Genomic DNA, 24,504 nt, shown 5'->3' with positions numbered 1-24,504 from the left:
AATTTTTTCTGCATCTATTGATATAATTATACAATATTTATTGTTTTTGTTATTATTGTGGTCTATAATCTAATATAGCTAATTATCATAGTTCATAGATTTCATAAATTGAATTAATCATACATTGTGGGTATAAATCTAACATACTCATAAGCTTCTCCATTTAAGCTCTTCAAATTTAACCCCATTTTAATATAAAGCAACTGAGGATTCAGTTTAGTTACTGTGTATTTCAAAATCTTTAAGTTCAAATAAAGTATATTAATGGAAAAAAGAATGAGATTTATAAGAACTTCTTAGTCATTCACCATCAGTGAATCACTGCTACCTTGTACAGAGGCTGAGGTTACCTTTCCCTTTCCTAACAGGTCACTAGAGAGAAAAGGAAGCCTGCCCAGAAGTGCAATGAAAAGATCGCCAGCTCTCTCATTACATTACCTGGTTTCAAAACCCACCTCTGATGCTCTCTGACTATGTCATTTTGGGCAAGGCTCCTAACTTCATGGGCTTCAGTTTTCCTACTTGTTGAAAGGAGGAAATTGGACCAGCTGGCCTCTACGGTATTTGACAGCTCTGCATTTATGATCCTATGGCTAGATTCAATTACATACATCTTTAAGCATCTTCCTGGTTTAAAATTCTGTAAAAATGGTATAGTTCAATCTAGCATTCATATCTTGAAAAGGTAATGAGGAGTCATTATGAGTTATCATATGTGCTACTGCAGCTAAAAAGCATAATAAAAGCTAGCCATTAACTAGATGAGTTTAAAAAAAAATAAAACAGAGCATCATTACCCTGTTATTGCATAAAATTCATATTCCTTTTGTACCCGATTCAGAGGCTGCAGGTATGGCACCGCAGAAAAACAAACATCAAAAAAAAATGGAGAAGAAAAACTAGGAAGATTCTGGAGACAAAGAAACAACCAAATATGAATATGAAAAATACTAGGACTCGGACTAAGTGGTTCAGACTAGGAGTATGAGTAAGTTCAAGAAAGATTTTGATAGTAAATTATTATGAAAAAGCAGATTTATTTACTTTTTTTGGTCTCTATCCCTACTCAAATCTTTTTTTTGTTGTTGTTTTTTTGTTGCTTTGGAGGCAATTGGGATTAAGTGACTTGCCCAGAATCACTTAGCTAGTAAGTGTCTGAAGCAGAATTTGAACTTAGGACTTCCTGACTCCAGGGCCAGCACTCTATCCATTAGATAGACCAGCAAGCTGCCCCTGATGTTGCTATTATTAAATCCAAACATTTTCATATCATGCTACAGTGGAAAGAGCATTGGACTTTGATCCTGAAATTCCCGAATTCAACTCCTTCCTGAAACACTTTATCATTATGGGCAAACCCTTTAACCTCCCTCAGAATATGTTTTAGAGAGGTTGTGGGAATCAGAAAAAAATAGATCAGAAAAACAAAAAAAATTTCCTCCATCTCATTACCCCATGATCTGGAAATTCAAATGCCTGGAAATAACACTTTGCTTTTAAATAATATATATTAAATGTAACTAATGCTGTTTGGAATATCCAGTGATCTTTCCTACTCGGATCCACAAAGTTTTGGCTCTTTACATTCAAAGTAAAGATAACAAGTAAGACAAAAACCTGGATTAGGGTAAAAAAAAGTTTTTGACCATATTTCTAGAGTCTCTTAGCAGAATTCCTTCATTCCAGGTCAGATAATGTGATGGCTGTCATTCCTATTTTTAAAAATATTTCTTATATAGAATTTTCTATAACCTACATGGAAGTTGCTCGAGTGACTTAACAATAATTGTTACTATGCCAAGTGGGACTTTGTCTTGTTTTATTAAATCTGAACTGTCTTACTCATCTGCCCTGATTTAACTGGAGTCATGCTCTGAGAATTGCTTCAATAAAGTCTAACCACCTTAGTAAGTAAAGGTTCAAAGCCTATGCCTTTTCTGGACTGGACATGTGATCCAGTTGTGATCTAATGTACACAGAATACACAGAAAATGATTACATTTCAATAAAAACTGAAAATAAAAATAACATAAAAACAGTAAGAATTATTATAGACCTACAGTTTAAACAAAAATTTTTGGTGCCCAAGTCACTAAAAACACATTTCAAGTAATTTTCATGCTGAAGAAATTTTTCAGCATTTATTTACTTATTATATGACATGATTCATATAATTATTTATGTTCACCATTATATTACACCATTTACCAAGATAAGGTCAAAATGGATACATGAGTTAAACAGAAAAGAAGATAAGAACATTTGAAGAACATGGAATAAATTATCTAACAGACTTACAGAGTGGTGAACAATTTATGATTACAAACAAGATAAGGAAAACAATGTGAGATAGAAGTAAAATGGATAGTTTTGATTACATTAAGTTAAAAAGGGTTTGTACAAATAAAACCAACATAGCCAAGATCAGAAGGAAAGTGGAAAACTAGGGGAAAATTGTATAGACAATTCCTCAGATAAAGATTTCATAGCTCAAATACATAAAGAATTTTGTTAAATTTATAAGAATATAATTGCATTTAACATACTCTAACATATTTAGTATGCATTTGTTTACTTGCCATCTAGAGGAGGGGTGGGGGAAGGAGGAGAAAAGTTGGAACAGAAGATTTTACAAAGGTCAATGTTGGAAAAATTACCCATGCATATGTCTTTTTATTTACAAGATATAATAATTTTTAAAAATGTCATTTCACAATTCAAAAATGGTTAAAGAATATAAACAGGGAGTTTTTCAATGAAAAAAATCAAAACAATTTATAGTCATGCACCAAATGCTTTAAATAGAGAAATGTGAATCAAAAAAACATTGAGAAATCAGTTTACACTGATTAGATTGGCTAAAATGACAGAAGGGGAAAGTGACAAATGTTGTGGAGAAGATGTAGTGGGATCTTAATTCATCATGAGCTGATCTAACCATTTTGAAGAGCAATCTGGAATTATATCCAAAGAGTTATTAAATGGCCTATTCCCTTTGACCTAGAAATACCACTATTAGACCTATTTCCCAAGATAATTAAGGGAACAGTTCATTAGGGAATAAGTTCATTAACTTACATGTTCTAAATTATCTGTGGCAGCTCTTGTGATGGTAAAGGATTGGAAATTACGGGGATGATTGTCAATCGGGAAACAGTTAAACAAATTGTTTTCTATGCTCATGATGGAATATTACTCTGCTATAAGAAATGGTAAGCTTGAAGATTTTAGAAAACATGAAGAGACTTGGAGGAAATAATGAAGAACAAAATAAGCAGAATCAAGAGAATGTTGTATATAGTAACTGCAACATTGTTTTAAGAATAATTTTGAGCAACCAAGTCATTTTATTATAAATATATAAGTTCTATGAAAGAAGATGCTGTTTGCATGCAAAGAAAGAATTCACACGTGCACACACACACACACACACACACACACACACACACATCTAATAGGAGCCATCTGTAGAGTAAGAGAGAAGGAAGGAGGAGAGGTGGGGACCGAAAATTATACTGATAACTGTTGTACATTTAAAAGGAATAGCAAGAAACATATAATAGATCTGCAGTTTGGGGTACAATTTTTTTCTATTCCTTTTTTATGGAAATGCTTGTTTCATTTCTGAAGTTCAGAATAAAATTCTTTAAAAGCATATAAAAACAAAAATCAGAAAAAATTAAATGTCATATATAATTATGTATTATACATCTATAATTCATTTCAGTACATAAAAATAAGTAAAATTCAAGGGATTGTTTAAAATTTAAATAATCTTTTACTACAAGAAATTCAATTCATAAATATGTGTTTTTAAATTTGTCTTTAAAAAGAATTGTCTTTATTTTATTTATTTAATTATAACTTTTTATTGACAGAACCCACGCCTGGGTAATTTTTTACAACATTATCCCTTGAACTCACTTCTGTTCCGACTTTTCCCCTCCCTTCCTCTATCCCCTCCCCCAGATGGCAAGCAGTCTTATACATGTTAAATATGTCACAGTATATCTTAGGTACATTATATGTGTATAGAACCGAACAGTTCTCTTGTTGCACAGGAAGAATTGGATTCAGAAGGTAAAAATAACCCGGGAAGAAAAACAAAAATGAAAACAGTTTACATTCATTTCCCAGTGTTCTTTCTTTAGGTGTAGCTGTTTCTGTCCATCACTGATCAATTGAAACTTAGATCTTTTCTTTGTCGAAGAAATCCACTTCCATCAGAATACATCCTCATACAGTATCATTGTTGAAGTATATAATGATCTCCTGGTTCGGCTCATTTCCCTTAGCATCAGTTCATGTAAGTCTCTCCAAGCCTCTCTGTATTCATCCTGCTGGTCATTTCTTACAGAACAATAATATTCCATAACATTCATATACCACAATTTACTCAACCATTCTCCAATTGATGAGCATCCATTCATTTTCTAGTTTCTAACCACTACAAACATTTTGGCACATACAGGTCCCTTTCCCTTTTTTAGTATCACTTTGGGGTATAAGCCCAGTAGAAACATTGCTGGACAAATGATATGCACAGTGTGATAACTTTTGGGGCATAATTCCAGATTGTTCTCCAGAATAGTTGGATTCATTCACAACTCCACCAACAATGCATCAGTGTCCCAGTTTTCCCACATCCCCTCCAACATTCATCATTATTTTATCAATGTCAGAGTTATCTTAATTTGCATTTCTCTGATCAATAGTGATTTGGAACACTTTCATATGAGTGGTAATAATTTCAATTTCATCATCTGAAAATTGTCTATTCATATCCTTTGACACTTTATCAATTGGAGAATGGCTTGATTTCATATAAATTAGAGTCAATTCTCTATATATTTTGGGAATGAGGCCTTTATCAGAACCTTTAACTGTGAAAATGTTTTCCCAGTTTGTTGCATCTCTTCTAATCTTGTTTGCATTCGTTTTGTTTATACAAAGGCTTTTTAATTTGATATAATCAAAATTTTCCATTTTGTGATCAATAATGATCTCTAGTTCATCTTTGGTCACAAATTGTTTCCTCTTCCACAAGTCTGAGAGATAAACTATCCTATGTTCCTCTAATTTATTTATAATCTCGTTTTTTATGCCTAAATCATGGACCCATTTTGATCTTGTTTTGGTGTACGGTGTTAAGTGTGGGTCCATGCCTAATTTCTGCCATACTAATTTCCAGTTTTCCCAACAGTTTTTGTCAAATAATCAATTCTTATCCCAAAAGTTAGGATCTTTTGGTTTGTCAAACACTAGATTGCTATAATTGACTATTTTGTCTTGTGAACCTAACCTATTTCACTGATCATTATTTCTTATGATCCTATAAGATCTTAGCCAATTTCTTAGCCAATACCAAATGGTTTTGGTGACTGCTGCTTTATAATATAGTTTTAGATCAGGTACAGCTAGGCCACCTTCATTTGATCTTTTTTCATTAAGAATTGTCTTTTTTTTTTTAATTGTCTTTAAAAAGAAAGAAGAAAAATGCTGCTTGCCCTGTTTGTAGTGGCTAGAAACTGGAAATTGAATGGATGCCCATCAATTGGAGAATGGCTGGGTAAATTGTGGTATATGAATGTTATGGAATATTATTGTTCTGTAAGAAATGACTAGCAGGATGAATACAGAGAGGACTAGTGAGACTTACATGAACTGATGCTAAGTGAAATGAACAGAACTAGGAGATCATCATACACTTCAACAATGATATTGTATGAGGATGTATTCTGATGGAAGTGGATTTCTTTGACAAAGAGACCTAACTCAGTTTCAATTGATAAATGATGGACAGAAGCAGCTACACCCAAAGAAAGAACACTGGGAAACGAATGTGAACTATTTGCATTTTTGTTTTTCTTCCCGAGTTATTTTCACCTTCTGAATCCAATTCTCCCTGTGCAACAAGAGAACTGTTCAATTCTACAAACATATATTGTATCTAGGATATACTGCAACATATCTGACATATATAGGACTGCTTGCCATCTAGGGGAGGGGGTGAAGGGAGGGAGGGGAAAAATCGGAACAGAAGCAAGTGCAAGGGATAATGTAAAAAAATTACCTTGGCATGGATTCTGTCAATATAAAGTTATTATAAAATAAAAGAAAATATTAAAAAAAAGAAAAATGCTGCTTAAAAGTATTTTTGCCCAAAATTGGGTGGACTTTGGGTATGTGTTTAAAGCAGGAAGACACGTTGATTTGCCTTAGCCTCTGTACCCTTAACTACTCCCAATAAATGTCACCAAAGTAAGGTTTTCCTCATCACTTGCCTGAAATATAACAAAAGTATCCTGTCAAAGTTTCTAACTTCACTCCCCTTGCTTCAATTTACTCTTCATAAAAGTGCTAAAATAATAATCCTGATGCATTAACCTATCACTTCTCTACTAAAAACAAAACAAAAACAAACTTTAAGGACTCCTTATTGTCTACTTATTGATACCTAGTATTTGTACAGTGATTAACATTTGCAAAGTTCTTTATAAATATTATCTCCATTGATCTTCACAACAATTTGGAGAGGTAGATGCTATTAGTTATTCCTATTTGATAATTGAGGAAATTGAGGTAGAGTTTAAGTAAATTGTCCAGGATCACAGAGCTATTAAATGTCTGAGGCCAGGTTTAAACTAAATTCTGTCTCCAGGTCCAGCCCTCTATTCACTGCACCACCTCTTTTTTTTACTCAGACATTCAAGCTCTCTACTACCTGGTGCCAGTGCTTTTCCAAGCTTTTTATATTCTCTGCAACATATCCTGTGCTCTAGCCAAATTAAAGCATAATTCTATTCACTAAAAATGACTGGTTTCCCATCTCTATGCATTTGTTCATGTTCCCTGAAAATGTCTTTAGTCTTTACCTGAATTCATCCCCGTACTTTAAATTCCTACTATCTCCTCTGAAATCTCACTGGGTCCCTCTACACTTATAATTATTTTCTTTCTGGGGCTTTACATTAAACTTTGTTTTGCAGCTCTCGATCTACTTTTAAGGTAATTTTAGTTTGTGTATTCTAATAAACTATCAGTTTTTACTAAATTGTAAATTCCCTAAATTCCTATCTTATCTAAACTCTTCATCTCCCCTAGTGCTTGTATGTTTCAGTTGTGTCCTACTCTTTATGACCCTATTTGGGGTTTTCTTAGCAAAAATACTGGAGAGTTGGCCATTTCCTACTCCAACTCATTTTACTAATGAGGAAACTGAGGCAAAAAAGGGATAAGTGACTTTCCCAGAGTTGCAAAATGAGTGTGAGATCAAAGTTGAAATCAGGATTTCTTTATTCCATTTCTGGTGTTCTATTCAGTGCACTATTCTATTATTTCACCTAGCTGCCCTGACTCATTACAGGACTTTAATAAATACTTTTTTTGTGTGTGTGAATGAATGAATAAACATTAAGGTAGTAAACAGTTAACAAGATTTTTCTCCCAGATCTAAGGTTTTGAAAAAGACTAGGCCAGGTAAATTTGCTACAAATGATTACAGCTTTGGAAAATAACATTCCTTTTATCTGAGGATAATAAAGGTTTGGGTGGTTTTATGATTCCATTTTCTTCCACAGGCAATTCTAAGCCTTGGTTGATTGGGAAGCCCACTATTCATTCTTCTATTCAGTTCAACAAACATTACATACAACATTATTATCCAGTAAGTCTAGCTGAATGATGCAATTTTCAACATTCACACATCTCAAAGACAGGAGACAGAAGATAACTCATCAAATCCTATTTCTCTAAACTAAGGAAGGAATACTTCTTAAACAAGGATTCTCAATCTGGAGCCTACGAACCATTAAGAAAGGTGGACAGATTTCAGAGTTCCTTAATTTAGATGAGAAAAAAATAATCTTTATTTTTATAAATGAAATATACCATTTCTTTCAAATAAGTAAATATATTCTTCTGAGAAAGGGTCTATCCATAAGCTTGGAAAATTATAGCTGAGGTTTTTTAAATCTGAGAATAGCTGCCCAATGCAGTTCAAAGAACAACTAATTCACAGAGGATCTATGTTCAAAACTTTACTTTGCCATATTTAGTATTTGCCATATAACTTAAGAGTCAAGATTTTTCATTATGTAAAGAAAGAAGTTGGGTGACTGCTAGATTACCATGAAGGTCCTTTCCAGCTCTGACTTATCATCTTATGGTCCCATGGATTACAAGATCCTTTGCTTCTTTTCCCACTACTGCTCTTCCATTTCTCCTAAGCCTCCTAACGAAACAAAAATGACTTGAATTTCAAAATCAGCATCAGAAAAGAAGCAATCTGTTAGATAGTGAGATTAATGGGACTTCACGACAAAACTTTAAAAAATCAAAATAAACCCAAGTTCTTTCAGCCTAATGTTTCAAAGATTTGAGTTATGTTCTCACAATCAAAATAGTAAAAGGGGATGACAAAGTTATACTAAAAGTGAAGACCACACCTGTGATTTTCAGGTAAGGAACTCTAGGTGAAGAATATTCTCTTCCCACATACTAGTACTGGAAGCACTAAGAAGTAAAATGACTTGTCAGAAGATCATGTGACATGGAGGCCAATTCTCTATCCACATATCATGTTGCTCTTTACCTGTCTTTTGAAAGGTATACCCCTCTAGACATTTCAGTGGTATAAAAATGTACCCTAAGTACCATTATCCCTATTTTTGAGATTAAATGACTTGTTCGAGGTCCTGCAGGTAATAATTGGTAAAGGCCAGATTTGAACCATATTCTTGAATGAAAAGTCCATTATTCTTTTCACTAAGAGTTTCCTCTACGAGAAAACTCAGGTTTTGGGAGGTGTCTATGGCTAGGTTTTCAGTACGTTATGGCCACTTGCCTCTATTAAAAAATCTTCCTTTGGTTTTCACAGGACACTTCACACTGAAATGGTAACTACCTGACAAACACCTTTCCTTAATACAGTGTGATTCTAGTGGGAATTGTGAGGGAATGTCAAAAGAAATGTTAACATTCAATTCATCTAGCTATCTTTGGAGCCATGCATCAAAGATTTGTGGAGATTTGGTCAGGCTTTATTTGCCAGATTACAGATGAGTCAGCTAAAGGTCTTACTTCATGTTTGCAGTACCCAACATTGTGCCTCCCACCTTTGTGTAGGCGGTAAAGTAGATATAGTGGTAGGCTTGAAATTACAAAGTCCCAAATTCAAATTTGGCTTCAATTATTTACTAGCTGTGTAACCCTGGACAAGTCAATGAACCTGTCTATCTGCGTTTCCTCAACTCTAAAATGGGGATAATAATGATATCTATCACAAGGACTGTTGTGAAGGCCAAATGAGATAACACTGGTAAAGTTGCTTAGCATGGTGCATCCTTGTTTCCTTCCTTCCTTCCTTCATGGTAGATAGAATGATGGGTTTGTGAGTTAGGTAGACCTGAGTTTGAACCTGCCTTAGATAATAAGTAGCATAATGACCCTGGGGAAGTCATTTAGCTTCTTCTCAGCTTCAATTTTCTTCTCTGTAAAGTAAGAGAGTGGAAGAGTTGGATTTAGTGATTACTAGGGCCCTATCCAGCTCTAAATCTATTATCTTATCAATTACTTTCTTCCTGATAAGCCTTATTATGATTTAAGTGACTAAGTGACTTAGTTGTTTATTGAACTGGTCATCCAACAAAAATCCAATATAGAAGTTTCTATTGAATTCACTGCTTTGAAATAATTAGCATGAATAGGCACTTATATGTTTTTCTTTTAATATTTTATTTATCCCATTTACATGTAAAACAATTTTTTTACATTTGTTTTTTAAAACTTTGAGCTCCATATTCTCTCCTTTTCTCCCTTCTCACTTCCCAGCCTCCATTGAGAAGGCACATGTGCAATTATATAAAATATTTCTATAAAAGTCATGGTACTTAAATATTAATTTATTTTTAAATTAATAAGCATTTATTTTATTTCTCTTTCCACTCTCCTACCACTGGAGAAAAAAAGCAAAAATTTTTGTAACTCATAAATAAAGCATAACAAATTCCAACACTCAATAATTTATTGAATCGACCCAAGGGCAAATCCTCACCAAAATCCTTTGTTCCATTATTCTGACTGCCATGAAATACTTGGTGTTTCTCTATTAGAAAAGGAGAGGCATCTAATTACTTTATATAGATATGCCATAAAAACCATAATCTCTAATTTAAATCAGAGACCTTGCTTCCATTATCTATTTGCTGATTTTTCAGAACACTCTAAAAATAAAAAAATACCAAAACTTACAACATCTTTTTCTCTGCTATTAATTTAGTGCTACACTAAAGATCACACTCACCTTCATGGTATTTGCTTTGTTTACTTCCTAGATGTATTTTCTCCCAAAGCAGCAAGCTAATTGCCAATATATCTTATTTTTGAAATTTCTTTGACAGTAACCAAAAAATTTCTTTAAAAGCTCAATACCACAAACAAATAAGAAAAGTAACCAATTAGTTATGAAATCTAGTACATACAAATGTTGCCTGTGGCTATTTGTAAAGAACTTATAAATTAACTTTGAGAAAAGAGTACTGACATTGCTAATGTATTTACAATACTATTAATTTTGTTGTTGCTTTCTTCATGGTTATTAGTTCTTGAGGACCCTTGGCTAGTATCAGTTGCTTTAGTTAGCCAACTATAAACTAAGGGTTTTGATAAGTTTGCCTTAGCTAATAGGACAAATTAGCTTTTTCTTTGAAGGGCAAAAAACCAAACTTTTCCAATCCATTTTATGCATACATCTATTAGTATAGGATATCATAGTGTTTGATATTAAATAGAAGGAGTTTAAATTAGGGACAGAAGTAGTCTAAATAAGATGAACTTTCTATTCTAAGTAAACTGAAGGTTTAAATCAAATAGTGAGAGTTAAAAGAAGCCAATATAAAAACCTCTTTTACCATTCACATAGGGACATCAAAGTGATAATAAATAAGATTGTTTTTATTTCTAAAAATTTCTATCTTATTTTTATTTATATCCCATTTCAATGGGAACCCAAGATTCAATATTTGATAGTACCGAATTTGTTGAAATACTATTTTGGGGCATGTTTTCCTTCTTTTTCTGCATATGTGTGGTGAAATGGTTTTTAAGGCACAAAAATAATGTCTGTAAACTGTACAATATTCATGAAATAAACATCAATTTTCATAGCCTACAGGCCCTTAGCTCCATTCCTTCATTTATTTCTTTGTATTCCTAGCACACAGCAGATGGCTTGAGTACATAAGATCTTAAAATTTGAATGATTCAAGAAAAAGACACGTTCCTTCATATTTTCATATGCCAATTAAAAGGGATGAGGAGGCTGGTATAAGTTCCCATCTAACTCTAATGCAGTCCACCAGCATTTTGAAAACACATATTCTATACATTGGGTCAGCATTGATGTAGTCTAATAAATTAGAGTATAAGTTACAGAAATTCATTTCTAAAGGCAAAAGATTGCTAATGTCATAAAGAGGATAAAAAAGATCACAAATTCTCAGACTTGAAAAAGTCTACAGAGGCCATCTACTGAATTCCCTACCTGAACAAAAATCTCTAACAAAAATATACAAAGTAAGAGCAATATTATATGATGATCAACTGTGAATGACTTAGCAATTCTCATGATTACAACAATTCAAGGTAATTCCAAAGAACTCATGATGAAAAAAATATTATCCATCTCCACTTAAAAAACTGATGAATCTGCAGATTGAAACCTACTATTTTTTACTTTATTTTTTCATGGCTTTTTTTCTGGTCTGTTTCTTTCACATGACTAATTTGGAAATGTTTTGCATAATTACACATGTATAACCTTTATCAAATTGCTTACTGTGTCAGGGAGAGGGGAGAGAAGAGAAAAAAGAAGGTAAAGAAGGATAAAACTTGAAACTAAAACATTTTTTAAAAGTAAAACATTATTGTGACATATAATTGGAGGGAAAATAAAATGTTTTTCAAAAAAAAAGAAAAATTTTTCCTGACAACAAGCTTAAATTTGCCTTTTGTGATTTTCACTCATTGTTTTGTCAAGTAACTGAAAATAGCTATCATGATTTCCGTTGGTTTACCAAATGGCAGCAATGAATTTTACAATGGAATTATAAATTCAAATAGTATGCTGAAGAAATATTGTCTGACATTTCTTTACCTGATAAATTTGAAAATCACCTCTAATTTTTTTGAAGATTAAAAGAAATTCTAAATTCAAGGTGAGGGTATGCCAAAGGTTTCTGTATTAAAATTTTTATTCTGTATTAAAACTGTATTAAAACCAAGGATAACAAATATAAACAATAATAGTGCATATAGTAAAGGAGATACAGCATATTTTTTTGCTGCTGGGAAGGTCGTGTGAAATAGGCAATACAAAGATAGGTTTGTATTCAAATGTCTTTAATTATAAAACTATTTTTGATAGTAAGATGATTTCAATGTTTCTAGTTTCCTTAAAAGCATAAAATGTGCTAGGAGAAAGTTTCTTGGTTTTGTTTTTAAATCAGTAAACTATCTGAATTTTTAAGTAACAGGGACACCATTTTTTTCCCCAGTGCCATTTCATTCATTTATGGACTTTTGACTAAAAACAAGACTTATGAAAGAGCTTTGTAGTGCTATTAATGAGTTGTTGTAATAAGTTGTTTGGGCTCACCTTTCATTTATCTCACAACTCAAAATAATGATATGCTTGCCAATTCAGTGTCAATACTACTGTTATGACACTTTCCCATTTGTCCCATTTTATAATCTTCTCACTACCAAGGCTAAATCCAAGAAAAGTTACATTTGCACATGATGATCCAAATGATTTCTGTTCTAGAAAGTCTTTTAGGGGTTTGGGAAAATCTTAATATTATTTGGCTTCTGTTTTAACAGTGAATCTATAAGAAGAATGAGTTGCCCTCAAATAGAAGAAAAGCTACCATATGAAGAACTGGAGTGCAAAATGTTACCAGAAATTTAATGTTTGCAGTCGTAAACTGAAAATCTTAGACTGCCTTCACAGAATTTGTGCAAGGTGCCTGACTGAGATAGTTCACATAGGAGATGGAAGCACCACATATATCAGCTGCCCCTTTTGCCGCTATAATACAGAGATGCAAGGAGAAAAAATAGCAGAACTTCCTGACGACACAAACATTATATCTAAACTTTTGCTCAAAGACAAAACAACATGGAATTTGGAGAGTAGTGAAGTAGTCTTAACACCAAAGAACTTGATATCTTCAAGTCCTTCCCATGGATTTTCAAACTGCTTAGCAATTACACTTTTGGAAGTTCAGCATAGCTGGACAAGGACTCTCAGCCAAAACACTATTTCTGATGCCTATGGGGGTCACAATATGGACTCAATCTCTGTCAATTCTTATAGTCAAATTGATCAAGATTTTTTCTCTAAAATCTGTAATCATGTGCCTAGAATAATAATGTGGCTATTGGGCTTTTTCTACTTTGGATCCCTGCCTCTTGGGATCTATTTGTTGGTGATTCAGAAAGTGACCCTGGGAATTATATGTGTCAGTCTAGTTCCTTCAAGTCTAACTATATGTCTTGTATATGTTTTTTGCCAATGTCTCTATCAGGAAATTGGTGACTCATCCTTATTAAGTTGAAAATTACTGTTTTAAAATGCTGTATATGTAATCAAAGCTTAAATACAGTAAATGATGTATGAATATAAGTTCATAAGTTGTGAACTTATGAAATTCACAACTAAGTTAAGACATTACAAATTTTAAAAAATTATGCAGTAAACATTCTTCTGAAATTCTCTTACCGAGGTCTTCCCATCCTAATTTTTATGTTCAATACATGTCTGTACTTTTCCATATTTTACATAAGGAGCTGAAAAATATCTTAAGTTTCAGCTTAAGCTAAATTCTATTAAATAAGTAGTGGACAATGTTACCTTTAAAAAGTACTGTACAATAAAACTTTACTAATTTATGTTTCTGATGGCATATCAGTTTAAATTTGTGAAAAGTGTGGAATGCAGTATCATTTTTGAACAAGGCAATTTGATCTAGGTTACTACAGGTTTCCAAAGAGATCCCAGAATATCAATTGCTAACATGTTAACGAAGGTTTTTGAAGAGCTTAAAAATAAATGTGTGTTCTTACATAACCTAAATGTTTCCACCTTCCCAAAACTTATTTTATTTATCAATGTCAGTGATCTTATATTTATTAAACACCTATTATATTCCAAACTCTGTTAGTAAGACTAGAGATTCAAAGAAAGACAAAAACCCAATCAATTAACATTTATAAGGCCTCTACTGTGTGCCATTCACTGTGCCAAGCACTAGTGATACCAAAAATAAAAGGCAATCTCTGCCCTCAAGGAGCACAAAATCCTTTTATTCATAACCATAGCAAGGGTTTAAAACTTTAGCCTAGCCTCATTCTCAATCCAAATTATTCAAAATTCCAAATCACATGTTTTTACTTTGAATGCTATAAACTGTTAATTAAACTCCTTCCCCAAAGGGGAAAATGGGGGAATTGGGATAGGGACAAGTATAAGAAATAGAATGACTAATATCACTCTAAAGGCAATGCTTATCCTTATTTTGCTTATTTGAAATGAGGGCATTCTTGAGTCCTAAGTTTTTCTTAGATATTTTCCATTTGCAACAACCGCAGTTTTTATTTACCTCAGTATAAAAACAACAGACTCTACCCTTGTTCCATCCCCATAAATCAAGCTATTGTGGCCCATAATCTGGATGCTTCTTAAAAGCCTTGCTCCTACATTCAACCCTTCTCTCTTCTGACTCTCCTCTACCTCTACTGCCAGTCTGCTGCTGGGTCTGCCTGCCTTAACTCTCTCCTCAATCATCTATCCCACATTCAGCTGTCAAAGTGACCTTCCTAAAATCCCACCATGTTATCAGACCCCCTCCACTCAATAATCTCAGTGGCTTCTTTTTGTTTGGCATCCCACCACTGGCTAGCTTTCCAGTCTTCTAACACGTTACACTTCCTGAGGGTCTCTTCAATCCAACAACGCTGGCCCCTTAGTAGCTTCTCAACCAAGACTCTCCAGATCCTGACTCCATACATTTTCTCTGTCTCCCAGGCCTAGAGTCTTCATTTTTTCCCCTCATCTCTGCCTCCTGGCTTTTCTGCAGGAAGCCTTTTACAAATCTCTTTATTCTTAATGCTTTCCCTCTCAGACAGTCAAGTTATCCTATACAGAGCTCATCTGTATATAGTTCTTTGCATACTGTCTCTCCCATTACACAATGACCTACAAGAGAACAGGAACTGTCTTCTTTCTTTATATTCCTAGGACACAGTACAATACCTGGCACATTTTTTGTTGAGTCACTTCAGTTGTGTCTGAATCTTGGGGTTTTCCTGGCAAAGATACAGGAGTGCTTTCCCATTTCCTTCTTCACCTCATTTTACCAATGAGGAAACTGAAGTAAAGTTGGGTATGTATGCAATTTGTCCAGGTCACAAAGCTAGTAAATGTCTGAGGCCAGACAGGAACTCAGGTATTCCTGACTTCAGACTTGGTGCTCTGTCCATTGTGCTACTTAGACGCCCAGCTGGTATAAATGATAATCATAGTAAATGATTACAAACTGACTGAGTAAAGCTGCTATCCTAGTGATTGTCCTTACTCATGCAGCTAAATGTCTCCAAACAGGACCAAATCCTGCAAGGGTTTGTATGGCAGGTAAGGCATGTACGGCTCTGCATCAATCTGTATGAGTGGCTCCACTTATGGTTTACATACTAATAATCCTATAGTTGGCTAAGAGATTAAGAGACTATGAGTTTCTTGAGATCCAGAGCCAGACCAATGCAATGAATAACTTTAAATTAAATGTAATAGGATTGCTATGTCAAATAGCATGAAATTTCTAAAAAAACTTATTTTTTAGAAATGATCATGAGGATTTTGATGTTTATATTTTAGAATGAAAATGAAATGCTTAATATACTTGTGTTAAAATATATATCAACTTTCTTATACAAGGCAGGCAAGATAAGTGATATAAAATAGATAATAGAAATCATTTATGCATTGTCTTGGGTTTTGTTAAGAGATATAAAAGTATACCCCCACCTTAGTTTCAACTTTTCCACATATCAGCCACAACTGGGAACATAGGATATAGGACAGATAAGAAGAAGAAGGGGAAGAAGATTCTAAACAGCCATTAAGAACACAACAAACTCATGGATCAGCCATTTGTAAATTATTTAAAAGGGTTAATTTTGTTTAAAGTGCCTTTTTCAAAGAAATGATAAGTTTAAATTTGCATGAAAGGTTTCCTGAAAATGAAATCACAAGTACCACATATGAAAAGAGAACTGCCATAAATTAGGCTGCTACATTCATACTAGAGGTTCTCAAGTGAAAAATAAAGTGACACAAAGCTGGAGTATCTTCAAAAATAAAAACATAATTAAAAGCACATACCTTTTTTATTTCATTTGAAAACATAAGGCTTAAAAACCTAAAGGGAAGCTTTTTATAACATGGTTTGCTATTTTATGGTTAACCCACAGGTAAAAATGTGTCTTCCATAAGATAAATATAGTAAAATCTTGATTATTAATAATATCTAAAAGACACTGAGATTAACTGAATTTTATAATCGATTAACCAGAAAATTTCTTTGACTTCTGAACCTCATTTTAAAAATATTTTCTAAAATATGTTAAGTACACTTCCCTGCATTAGTAAGCAGAATATAATAAACATAATGGATCTTTCTTTAATTCAGGATGTTTCAGGACCTCAGAGTAATCATTCCAAATTTAGTTATAATCACAAAGCAGGAATAGATGCACATTTAACGGAATGCCAAGATTACAATTCCTAGCTTCTGCCCTGTGAAAGTAGAATGAAGTATATCACTAGAACTAATTAAATGCTGTTTCTTCACACTCTTACTGAGGATCTGGGGAGGGGGGTAGCATTCACAACAAAGTTAAATTGCTAATGTGTGGTTGTTTACAATTTTTTGTCTATTTCTTCTATAAGACAAGAACAAAAGCCTAGATAAGTGTTCTGGATTATTGTTTTTATGTATATCTGAAAGTTATGTCCTATAGCAAAGTTATTCTGTAAAACGAATGTTATCCCCTTCCTTTACACACTATCTTTATTAAAAAAAAAAAAAAAAGCCCAAATCAAAACTTTTGTTTATTTTAGAAACTGTTATCATTTTTCTTGGAAAAACAATCCCCTAGGATTTAATCTCAGGAAACAGGAAGAGAATCAAAACTTTAAAAATTAGGTTCAAGGATCCTGCTAAACATTTAGATCTAATATGTACACATGAAGAGTGCCAACTCTCAAGTATTAGCTATAAGCTTGAAAAAAAATCAAAACTTAAAAAAAAAATGTTTTTTCAATAACACAATTTTACATGTGTTTAGTGTGTGGCTCAAAATCTCTTTCATTTCCCAATTCCTGCTCTTTTACTAAGGGATTTCAATATATAGGTCAGCACAGTGAACAGTTGGACCTGGAATCAGGAAGATCTGAGTTCAGATTGGTTCTAGACCATTATTTCTAAGCTGTATGACCCGGGGCAGGTTAATTAGCATCTTCCAGCCTCAGTTTTCTCATCTGTAAAATGGGAATACAAATTTCTCAAGGTTGTAGTATGGATAAAATGTGGTATTGATAAAGGGTTTAACAAACCTTAAAGCACTAAGTAAAGCTAACTAATTTTATATATATATATATATGTATATATTATTATAGTGTCACAAATCCAAAATTTCATAATATTATATATATATAAATTAAATATTAAATAAATGAATAAATTAAATAATTAAGTATAAAATATTAAAGATATTAAATATAGAATATAAAATTTTGGATTTGTGACACCATAATAATTTAAAATTTCATTTTTTTAGTTCAAATGCAAATCAAAACATCTGTATAATTGAAGATAAAAAGTTAGCAAATAAACAGGGACCTTTTTTTTTTTTTTTTGCTGAAGCAATTGGGGTTAAGTGACTTGCCAGAGTCACACAGCTAGAAAGTGTTAAGTGTCTGAGGCCAGATTTAAACTCAGGTCCTCCTGACTTCAGGGCTGGTGCTCTATCCACTGCACCATCTAGCTGCTAACTATAGCTATAGTTATATAGCTATATATATATATATATATATATATATATATATATATATATATATATATATATATATCCCTATAAATAGGGAACTTTTAAAAATCCCAATATATGTATTATAGTTTTGCTGTAAATAACAATAAGGCAGCAGTTAACAGGGAATCAGTCTTTAAGTCAAGAGGACCCAAGTTCATCCATGTCTATGTTGATTGGCAAGTCACTTCATCTCTTGGTGTCCTAGTTAATTCTCTAAAAAATTATCATCTGTATCCACAGAGGGCTTTTTTGACCTGGGAATTTCCCATATAAAGGAACCTATCAGTATACATATATAAACACACACATATGTATCCTGAACTTCCAAAAAAAAAAAGTGGATATACTTGAAATGATTCTAAATGACTAAAAATTATATATTCTGATGTGATCCTAAGACATGATATAAATATGATAAAATATGTATGAACTCTGGATACCTTTTTTCAGTACTAACTCTAGTCTTTGATTTTTTACAAATGAAGAGTGCATATTGTTATGTTTCTTCACACAGATGTTCTGTAAGAAATAATGAGCTGGATGACTTCACAAAAACCTGGAAAGCTTTATATGAACTGATGCAAAATAAAGTGAGCAGAACAGGAGAACATTGCACCCAGTAGCAACAACATTATGCAATGATCAATATTATGCAAGAAAACTCCAAAAGACTCATGAAGAAAAATACTATCCACATCTAGAGAAAGAACTGAAGAAATTTGAATGCAAATTGAAGCATATTATTTTCACTTTCCTTATTTCTTTCACATTTTTTCTTCTTGCAAATTATAATTGTTTTTGTCAACTGTTTCTTCTTTCACAACATCGCTAATATGGAAAAATGTTTTACCTGGTTGCATAGATATAATCTATGTTAAATTGCTTACTATATTAGGGAGGGAAGAAAAATAGAAGGGAGGGAAGAAATTTGGAACTCAAAATTTTATTTTAAATGTGTTTAAAATTATCTTTATTACTTGCAATTAGAAAAAAATAAAACACTTTTAGACAAACAGAAAAAGGATTGTATATGACACAAAAAATGAGTTCTGCTTGAACATTTAAATATTCAATGCATAAAATTTGTTTTTATGTGCAACTCTACAAATCAGCAAATATTTAATAAGTACCATTACTTAATAAGTGCCATAGATGCTAAGGATACAAAGACAAAACAAATATTATCCTTAAGGAACATATTTTATTATGCAATATTGCACAGATATGTATAGAACAAAGTAGGTAGTGAAAGAAAGAAAAGAATAAGACAAAGTGCTTCAGGGAGATCTGAAGGAGGAGAGAAATCTAATAGTTTAAGAAAAGGCTTCTTAGAGGACTGACACTTGAGCTGTGACTTAAAGAAAAAGGAATTTGAAAGGGGGAGATGGGAAGGGATTAAACTCTAGAAATGAGAACTGGCTGATCTTTTCAAATAGAGAGATACAGAAGATAGAATTCAAGGGCTGGGAAAAGCTCATGATCTATTTTGATTGGAGAGTATATAAACAAATTAATGTGTGAGGAAAATCAATAAATTTGCTGAGTAATTTAAGTATTAGCATATTCCCAGAAACTTCTAACACTACTACCCTGGATTGGTAAAGAATTGCTTGGAATTTAAATATAGTTTTCTATAGAAGTTTAAAAAGTCAAGCTTGAAAAAGTCCACTTGAAAAGTTCAGTGGAAAGAATACTAATGGTAAGACTTAAATTCTTATCTTGGCTTTATTACCAAAACAACCATGACCTCTGACAAAGATCTTTTAGTTTCTTATCCTGAAAAGTGAGGGAAATGGATTAGTCTCTAAGATTCAAAATTTTTATGAACTAATTCTATTAGCTGTTTTCATCTTGAGAGAGTGGAAAGCTGTCCCTTCAAAGAACAATTAGCTAAATATATTATCTTTACCAGGTAGAAAGTACTTTTAACTAAAGCACTCCACCAAATGTACCACTCCATCAAAGCTATAAACTAACATTTCAGGAATCTGAGATGAAAAAACGCCACAAAAAACCCATCTCAAATAAAATAATGTGAAAACAGCTCTCAAATCAACTTTTTTTTTTTTGAGAGTTGAAAGTATTTTATTTTTTGGCATTGTATTTCCAATGCAAAGGTTAATGCCTGGCACAGAACAGATGTCAAATCAACTTTTTAAGTCAAATTTAACTGAGGCAGAAGGAGAGGTAATGGACATCATCCTCCCAGTAGAAAAATGGAGATAAAAGAACATAAAACATTGTTGTCAGGGGAAGGCTAGGTAGATTATCACTAGTAATGTAGTCATTTGCAAGCAAAGGGAAAGGAGTCTTAGTATGTAGTAATTACCTATATTTACTAATAATTATTTAACTAGATGTTAAACTCAGTTGGTTTTACTTATGAAGGAGTTTGTGTCAGAATCCTGAAAAAAAAACCCTGACTGCCCTAAATTATAACTCTGATGAAGGTTAATGTTGCCATACAGAGACAGGTGTATTTCCTGATTAATTCAACTATATGTATATGCATAATGTTCTTAAACACAAAATCCACACCACACCTGAGATATCTATAATATTTCCCTAAAAAGGATGCTTACCTTCACCTTTTCTTCTAATTTTCCTAAGCGAATATTCTTCTCTTTTATTTTGTAGAGAACTCCTTGCTTTTCACTTTCTAGGCATTGAGTCTGTTAAAACATAAGAAAAAAAGAAAAGAGATTCAAAGTCTTTTGCAACTGGGCACAAGCATTGTTGGTATAATGAATAACAGTATAGCCCATTCCATCATTTTTTAATAGTCATATCATTTTCTCTTCTAAATGTCCAAATCCAGAGTACTGATTAGTATTAGAATATTAATCTGATTTGTAAAAGAAAAATGGAGGAGTCTGCAAATAAGTCATATGCACTGAAATGAAACAGTTTAAGCTTAAACTTGTATACATTTGTATAATATTCCAAAGTTATTCAAGAATCAGGAACTTTTAGAAGTACAATTATATTAAGAATATCAAACAGAAAAATTCAAGCAAGCAAATGTCACTAATTTTAAATGTTTCCTGTTGCTGTTGAGTAGAGAAAATGCAAATTAAAACAACTCTCAGGTGCCATCTCACACCTATCAGACTGGCTAATAAGACAAAAAAAGGAAAATGATGGATGTTGGAAGAAATGTGTGAAAACAGACACTAATATACTTCTGGTGGAGTTGTGAACTAATCCAAACATTCTAGAGAGTAATTTGGAATTATGCCCAAAAGACTATACAACTATGCAGATCTGTTGATCCAGCAGTGTCACTACAGGGTCTCAAAGACATCCAAAAAAGATAAAAGGATCTATTTGTACAAAAATATTCATAGCAGCTCTTTTTGTGGTAGCTAAAAATTAGAAATTGAAGGGATGCCCATCAATTAGGGAATGGCTGAAGAAACTGTGTATATGGCTGCAATGGACTATTTTTGTGGTATTACAAATGACAAACAGGATGATATCAGAAAAAACTTAGAAAGACTTATATGAACTATATATAAATTTATATGCAAAGTGAAGTGAGCAGAACCAGGAGAAGATGAGATACATAGTAACAGCAATATTGTACAATGAAGAATTGTGAATGACTTAATTCTCAGCAATACAATGATCCAAGATAATTCCAAAGGACTAATGATGGACAATTCCAAAGGACTAACTGATATTGATTGAATACAGAATGAAGCAAGATATTTTTCACTTTCATTCTTTTTCTTTGGAGTTGTCTTGAACAAAATGATTAATATGAAAATGTTTTATATGATTGATATATAATCTATATTTAATTGTTTACCATGTCAGGGAGGGGAGAGAAAAGGAGGGAAAGGATAGAATTTGGAACTCAAAACTTTTTTTTAAATGTTTTAACATGTAATGAAGGGGGAAATAAATTTATTTTTAAAAAAGAAAATCACAAGTTAACATGAAAAACAAACGTTTCCTATAGCATAATAGTTTATTTTACTATATTAAGTTGTTTTTGAACCACAATTTCTCCCAAATATATGATTAATACAAGATGAAAAGTAAATTACATTTTAAAATGTTTATTTTCTTTTAGTTTAAATTAAACACTTTAAAATGTTTTAAAAATTAAAAATTCTTACAACATAAACCATATAAAATAGATCAGCAACGACAATTCCACATCCCAAAGAAAGAAATTAATATAAAATAAAAATGATACAATGTAAAGGGCTAAATTTAGAGACAGAAGACCTCGGTTCAAGTTTCAGCTTAGCCCCTTATTAGTTGTGTGATATGAGGCAAGTCACTTCATTTCTTGTTTCCCCAGCTGTGAAAGAAAGAGTTTAATGAGACAGTCTCTGAAGATTTTTTTCAGTTTTAAATCTATGATCCTATGCCTAGATAATAGCAAAGGTCTCTTTTAGTTCTAACATTCTGTGAAGTTAGATGAATTGACAATGGAAACAAGCATGTGCCAGATCTAGAATTAGAAATCAAATCCTTTCAAGTAAAACAGGTCTGAAACAGAATATTATGAAGTTTAATATACTTGGAAATTCTAGTCAATAGAGACTTAAGTAAAAATATTATGTAAGTTACTCAATGAGACACTTGGATTTCAAGTTTTAAATAGCATTAATCTTTAATTAATATCCTTAAAAATCATAAGCATGCACAATAAAAGGCACTTAAGATTACCTGAAGTAATCTTGAGGAAACTTACCAATTGTATAAGATTGTCACGTTCCTGAGCTATAGCATTTGTGAAAATGACAAAATTTGTCAGATATTGGTGAGTTAACTCTTCTTTCTCTATTGATTCTTCTACTTGTTGCTGAAGGAGGTCTATTTGCTTTTGAGATCCCCTACAAAAGTTCAGCAAATAATTATATTAAAAAAAAAAACCTTACTAGTCAAGAGATAATGAAATAGTTATGTTATAAAGACATGCCTTGGAATTTAAATTATATTATTTTACAACCTGAAGCTTTCATTAAATTTAAAAGTGAAAGCTCATATTAGAATTTACTTTTAGACTAAACATATTAATTCATTGGTGTAAAATAATGTAAACAATGTACATAATAATTGAGCAATCCATAAAATAATGAAACTTTCTTTTTTCCTTGGGTTTTTGATTCTAGTTAGAAATAGAAGAAATAGGAAAAAATTTAGGGATCATTTAATCCAATCCCTTCATTTTGCCTACGAAGAAACTAAGAAATGATTTGTCATGCTTAACACAGGGAGCTGGTAGCAGAAGAAACACTATAACCTAAATCTCTAGCTTTCTAATGCTCTTTCCAATATATCTCATACTAAAGATCCTAGGCAAAATGAACACAATGGAAGGAAATATATGATCTATAGTCATAACATAAACAAAATGCTGGACAACATGAAATAAAAATTACCTACACACACAAAAAAAAAGATATGTCTTTTCTTCTTCGGTTTCCATAAACAATTATATAGTAACATCTCTGTTTTCTAGCACCATTAGAGAATAAAGGATTCTAGTTTATCAAATAACTTTTGATTAATAGCATATTATGATTCAGATGGGACCTTGGGGTCTTATAGTACCGCAAGGTCATCATTATCGGTTATTAATTATTACTGAATTGTGGACTTTCAGAAATATTATTTCTGTTATTATATGAGATAAACCAGCCTTTGTAGTACTTTTATTGTAATAAAGAATTATTCTAATCAGTTTTCTCTCTTTACATAGAACTTATTAACAAATCAGAGTTAGATCTACTAGAAGATAAAAGGAAAAGACAAGAGCTATAAATCTCCAACACAGAGTTCAGATACGTTTTTGGATATTTTATTTAGCATGGAGGAAAACAAGTTAAAAAAGAAAATCTATAAACCTATTTAATTTCTGTGCCCTTTCCAATTCAGCTCTTAGGGCCTTGTTTTCGGCTTCCAATTTGATTTTGTCTAAAAGCAGGCTCTTGTTTTGTGTTTGCAGCTCTGTCATCTTTTCTATCAAATTGTCAGTTTCAGCATTCCATTTCTCTTTTTCCTTTTGTAATTGGCTGGAAGAGAAAAAAAAAAGCAAGAAGTTTATATTCAAAATACTATTGTGAAAACAGGTTTATTGTGAGATATTGATCACTAGCATGGGCACTCAGCAAGCCTTTTCGGTGTGAGGGTCATTCTCATGTAGGAAGACTGGTTTGAAAGGTACACTGCTGAGGACTGGGAGAGATGGTGGGTTGAAAATGCCTGCTTTTGCGGCCAAAAATGGAGACGTTTAACATATTTCATGTGAGCCAAACAAAATATAATACTGATTAAAAAATATTTCAAGTTAACATGAAAAACTGCTTTTAAATATATTTATATTATAATTAAATG

At 32.4% G+C, this 24,504-nt stretch overlaps 1 protein-coding gene across 1 annotated transcript in view; it reads right to left on the bottom strand.

Annotated features, from left to right (window-relative positions):
* CEP89 (centrosomal protein 89) overlaps positions 1-24,504 on the bottom strand; it is a 153,147-nt gene that overhangs the window by 32,964 nt on the left and 95,679 nt on the right. The window contains exons 15-17 of the mRNA XM_051979745.1: positions 24,015-24,182; positions 22,859-23,000; positions 20,733-20,822 (exon numbers count right to left, since the gene is read on the bottom strand). Coding sequence (XP_051835705.1) covers positions 20,733-20,822; positions 22,859-23,000; positions 24,015-24,182 — 400 coding nt within the window. The remainder of the gene's footprint in view (positions 1-20,732; positions 20,823-22,858; positions 23,001-24,014; positions 24,183-24,504) is intronic.

This window comes from Antechinus flavipes, chromosome 2 (genome assembly GCF_016432865.1).
Source record: "Antechinus flavipes isolate AdamAnt ecotype Samford, QLD, Australia chromosome 2, AdamAnt_v2, whole genome shotgun sequence".
In the NCBI taxonomy this organism is placed as follows: Eukaryota; Metazoa; Chordata; class Mammalia; order Dasyuromorphia; family Dasyuridae; genus Antechinus; species Antechinus flavipes.
The sequence above is the reverse complement of the archived record's forward strand: the minus strand, read 5'-3'. Positions and strand labels throughout refer to the sequence as shown.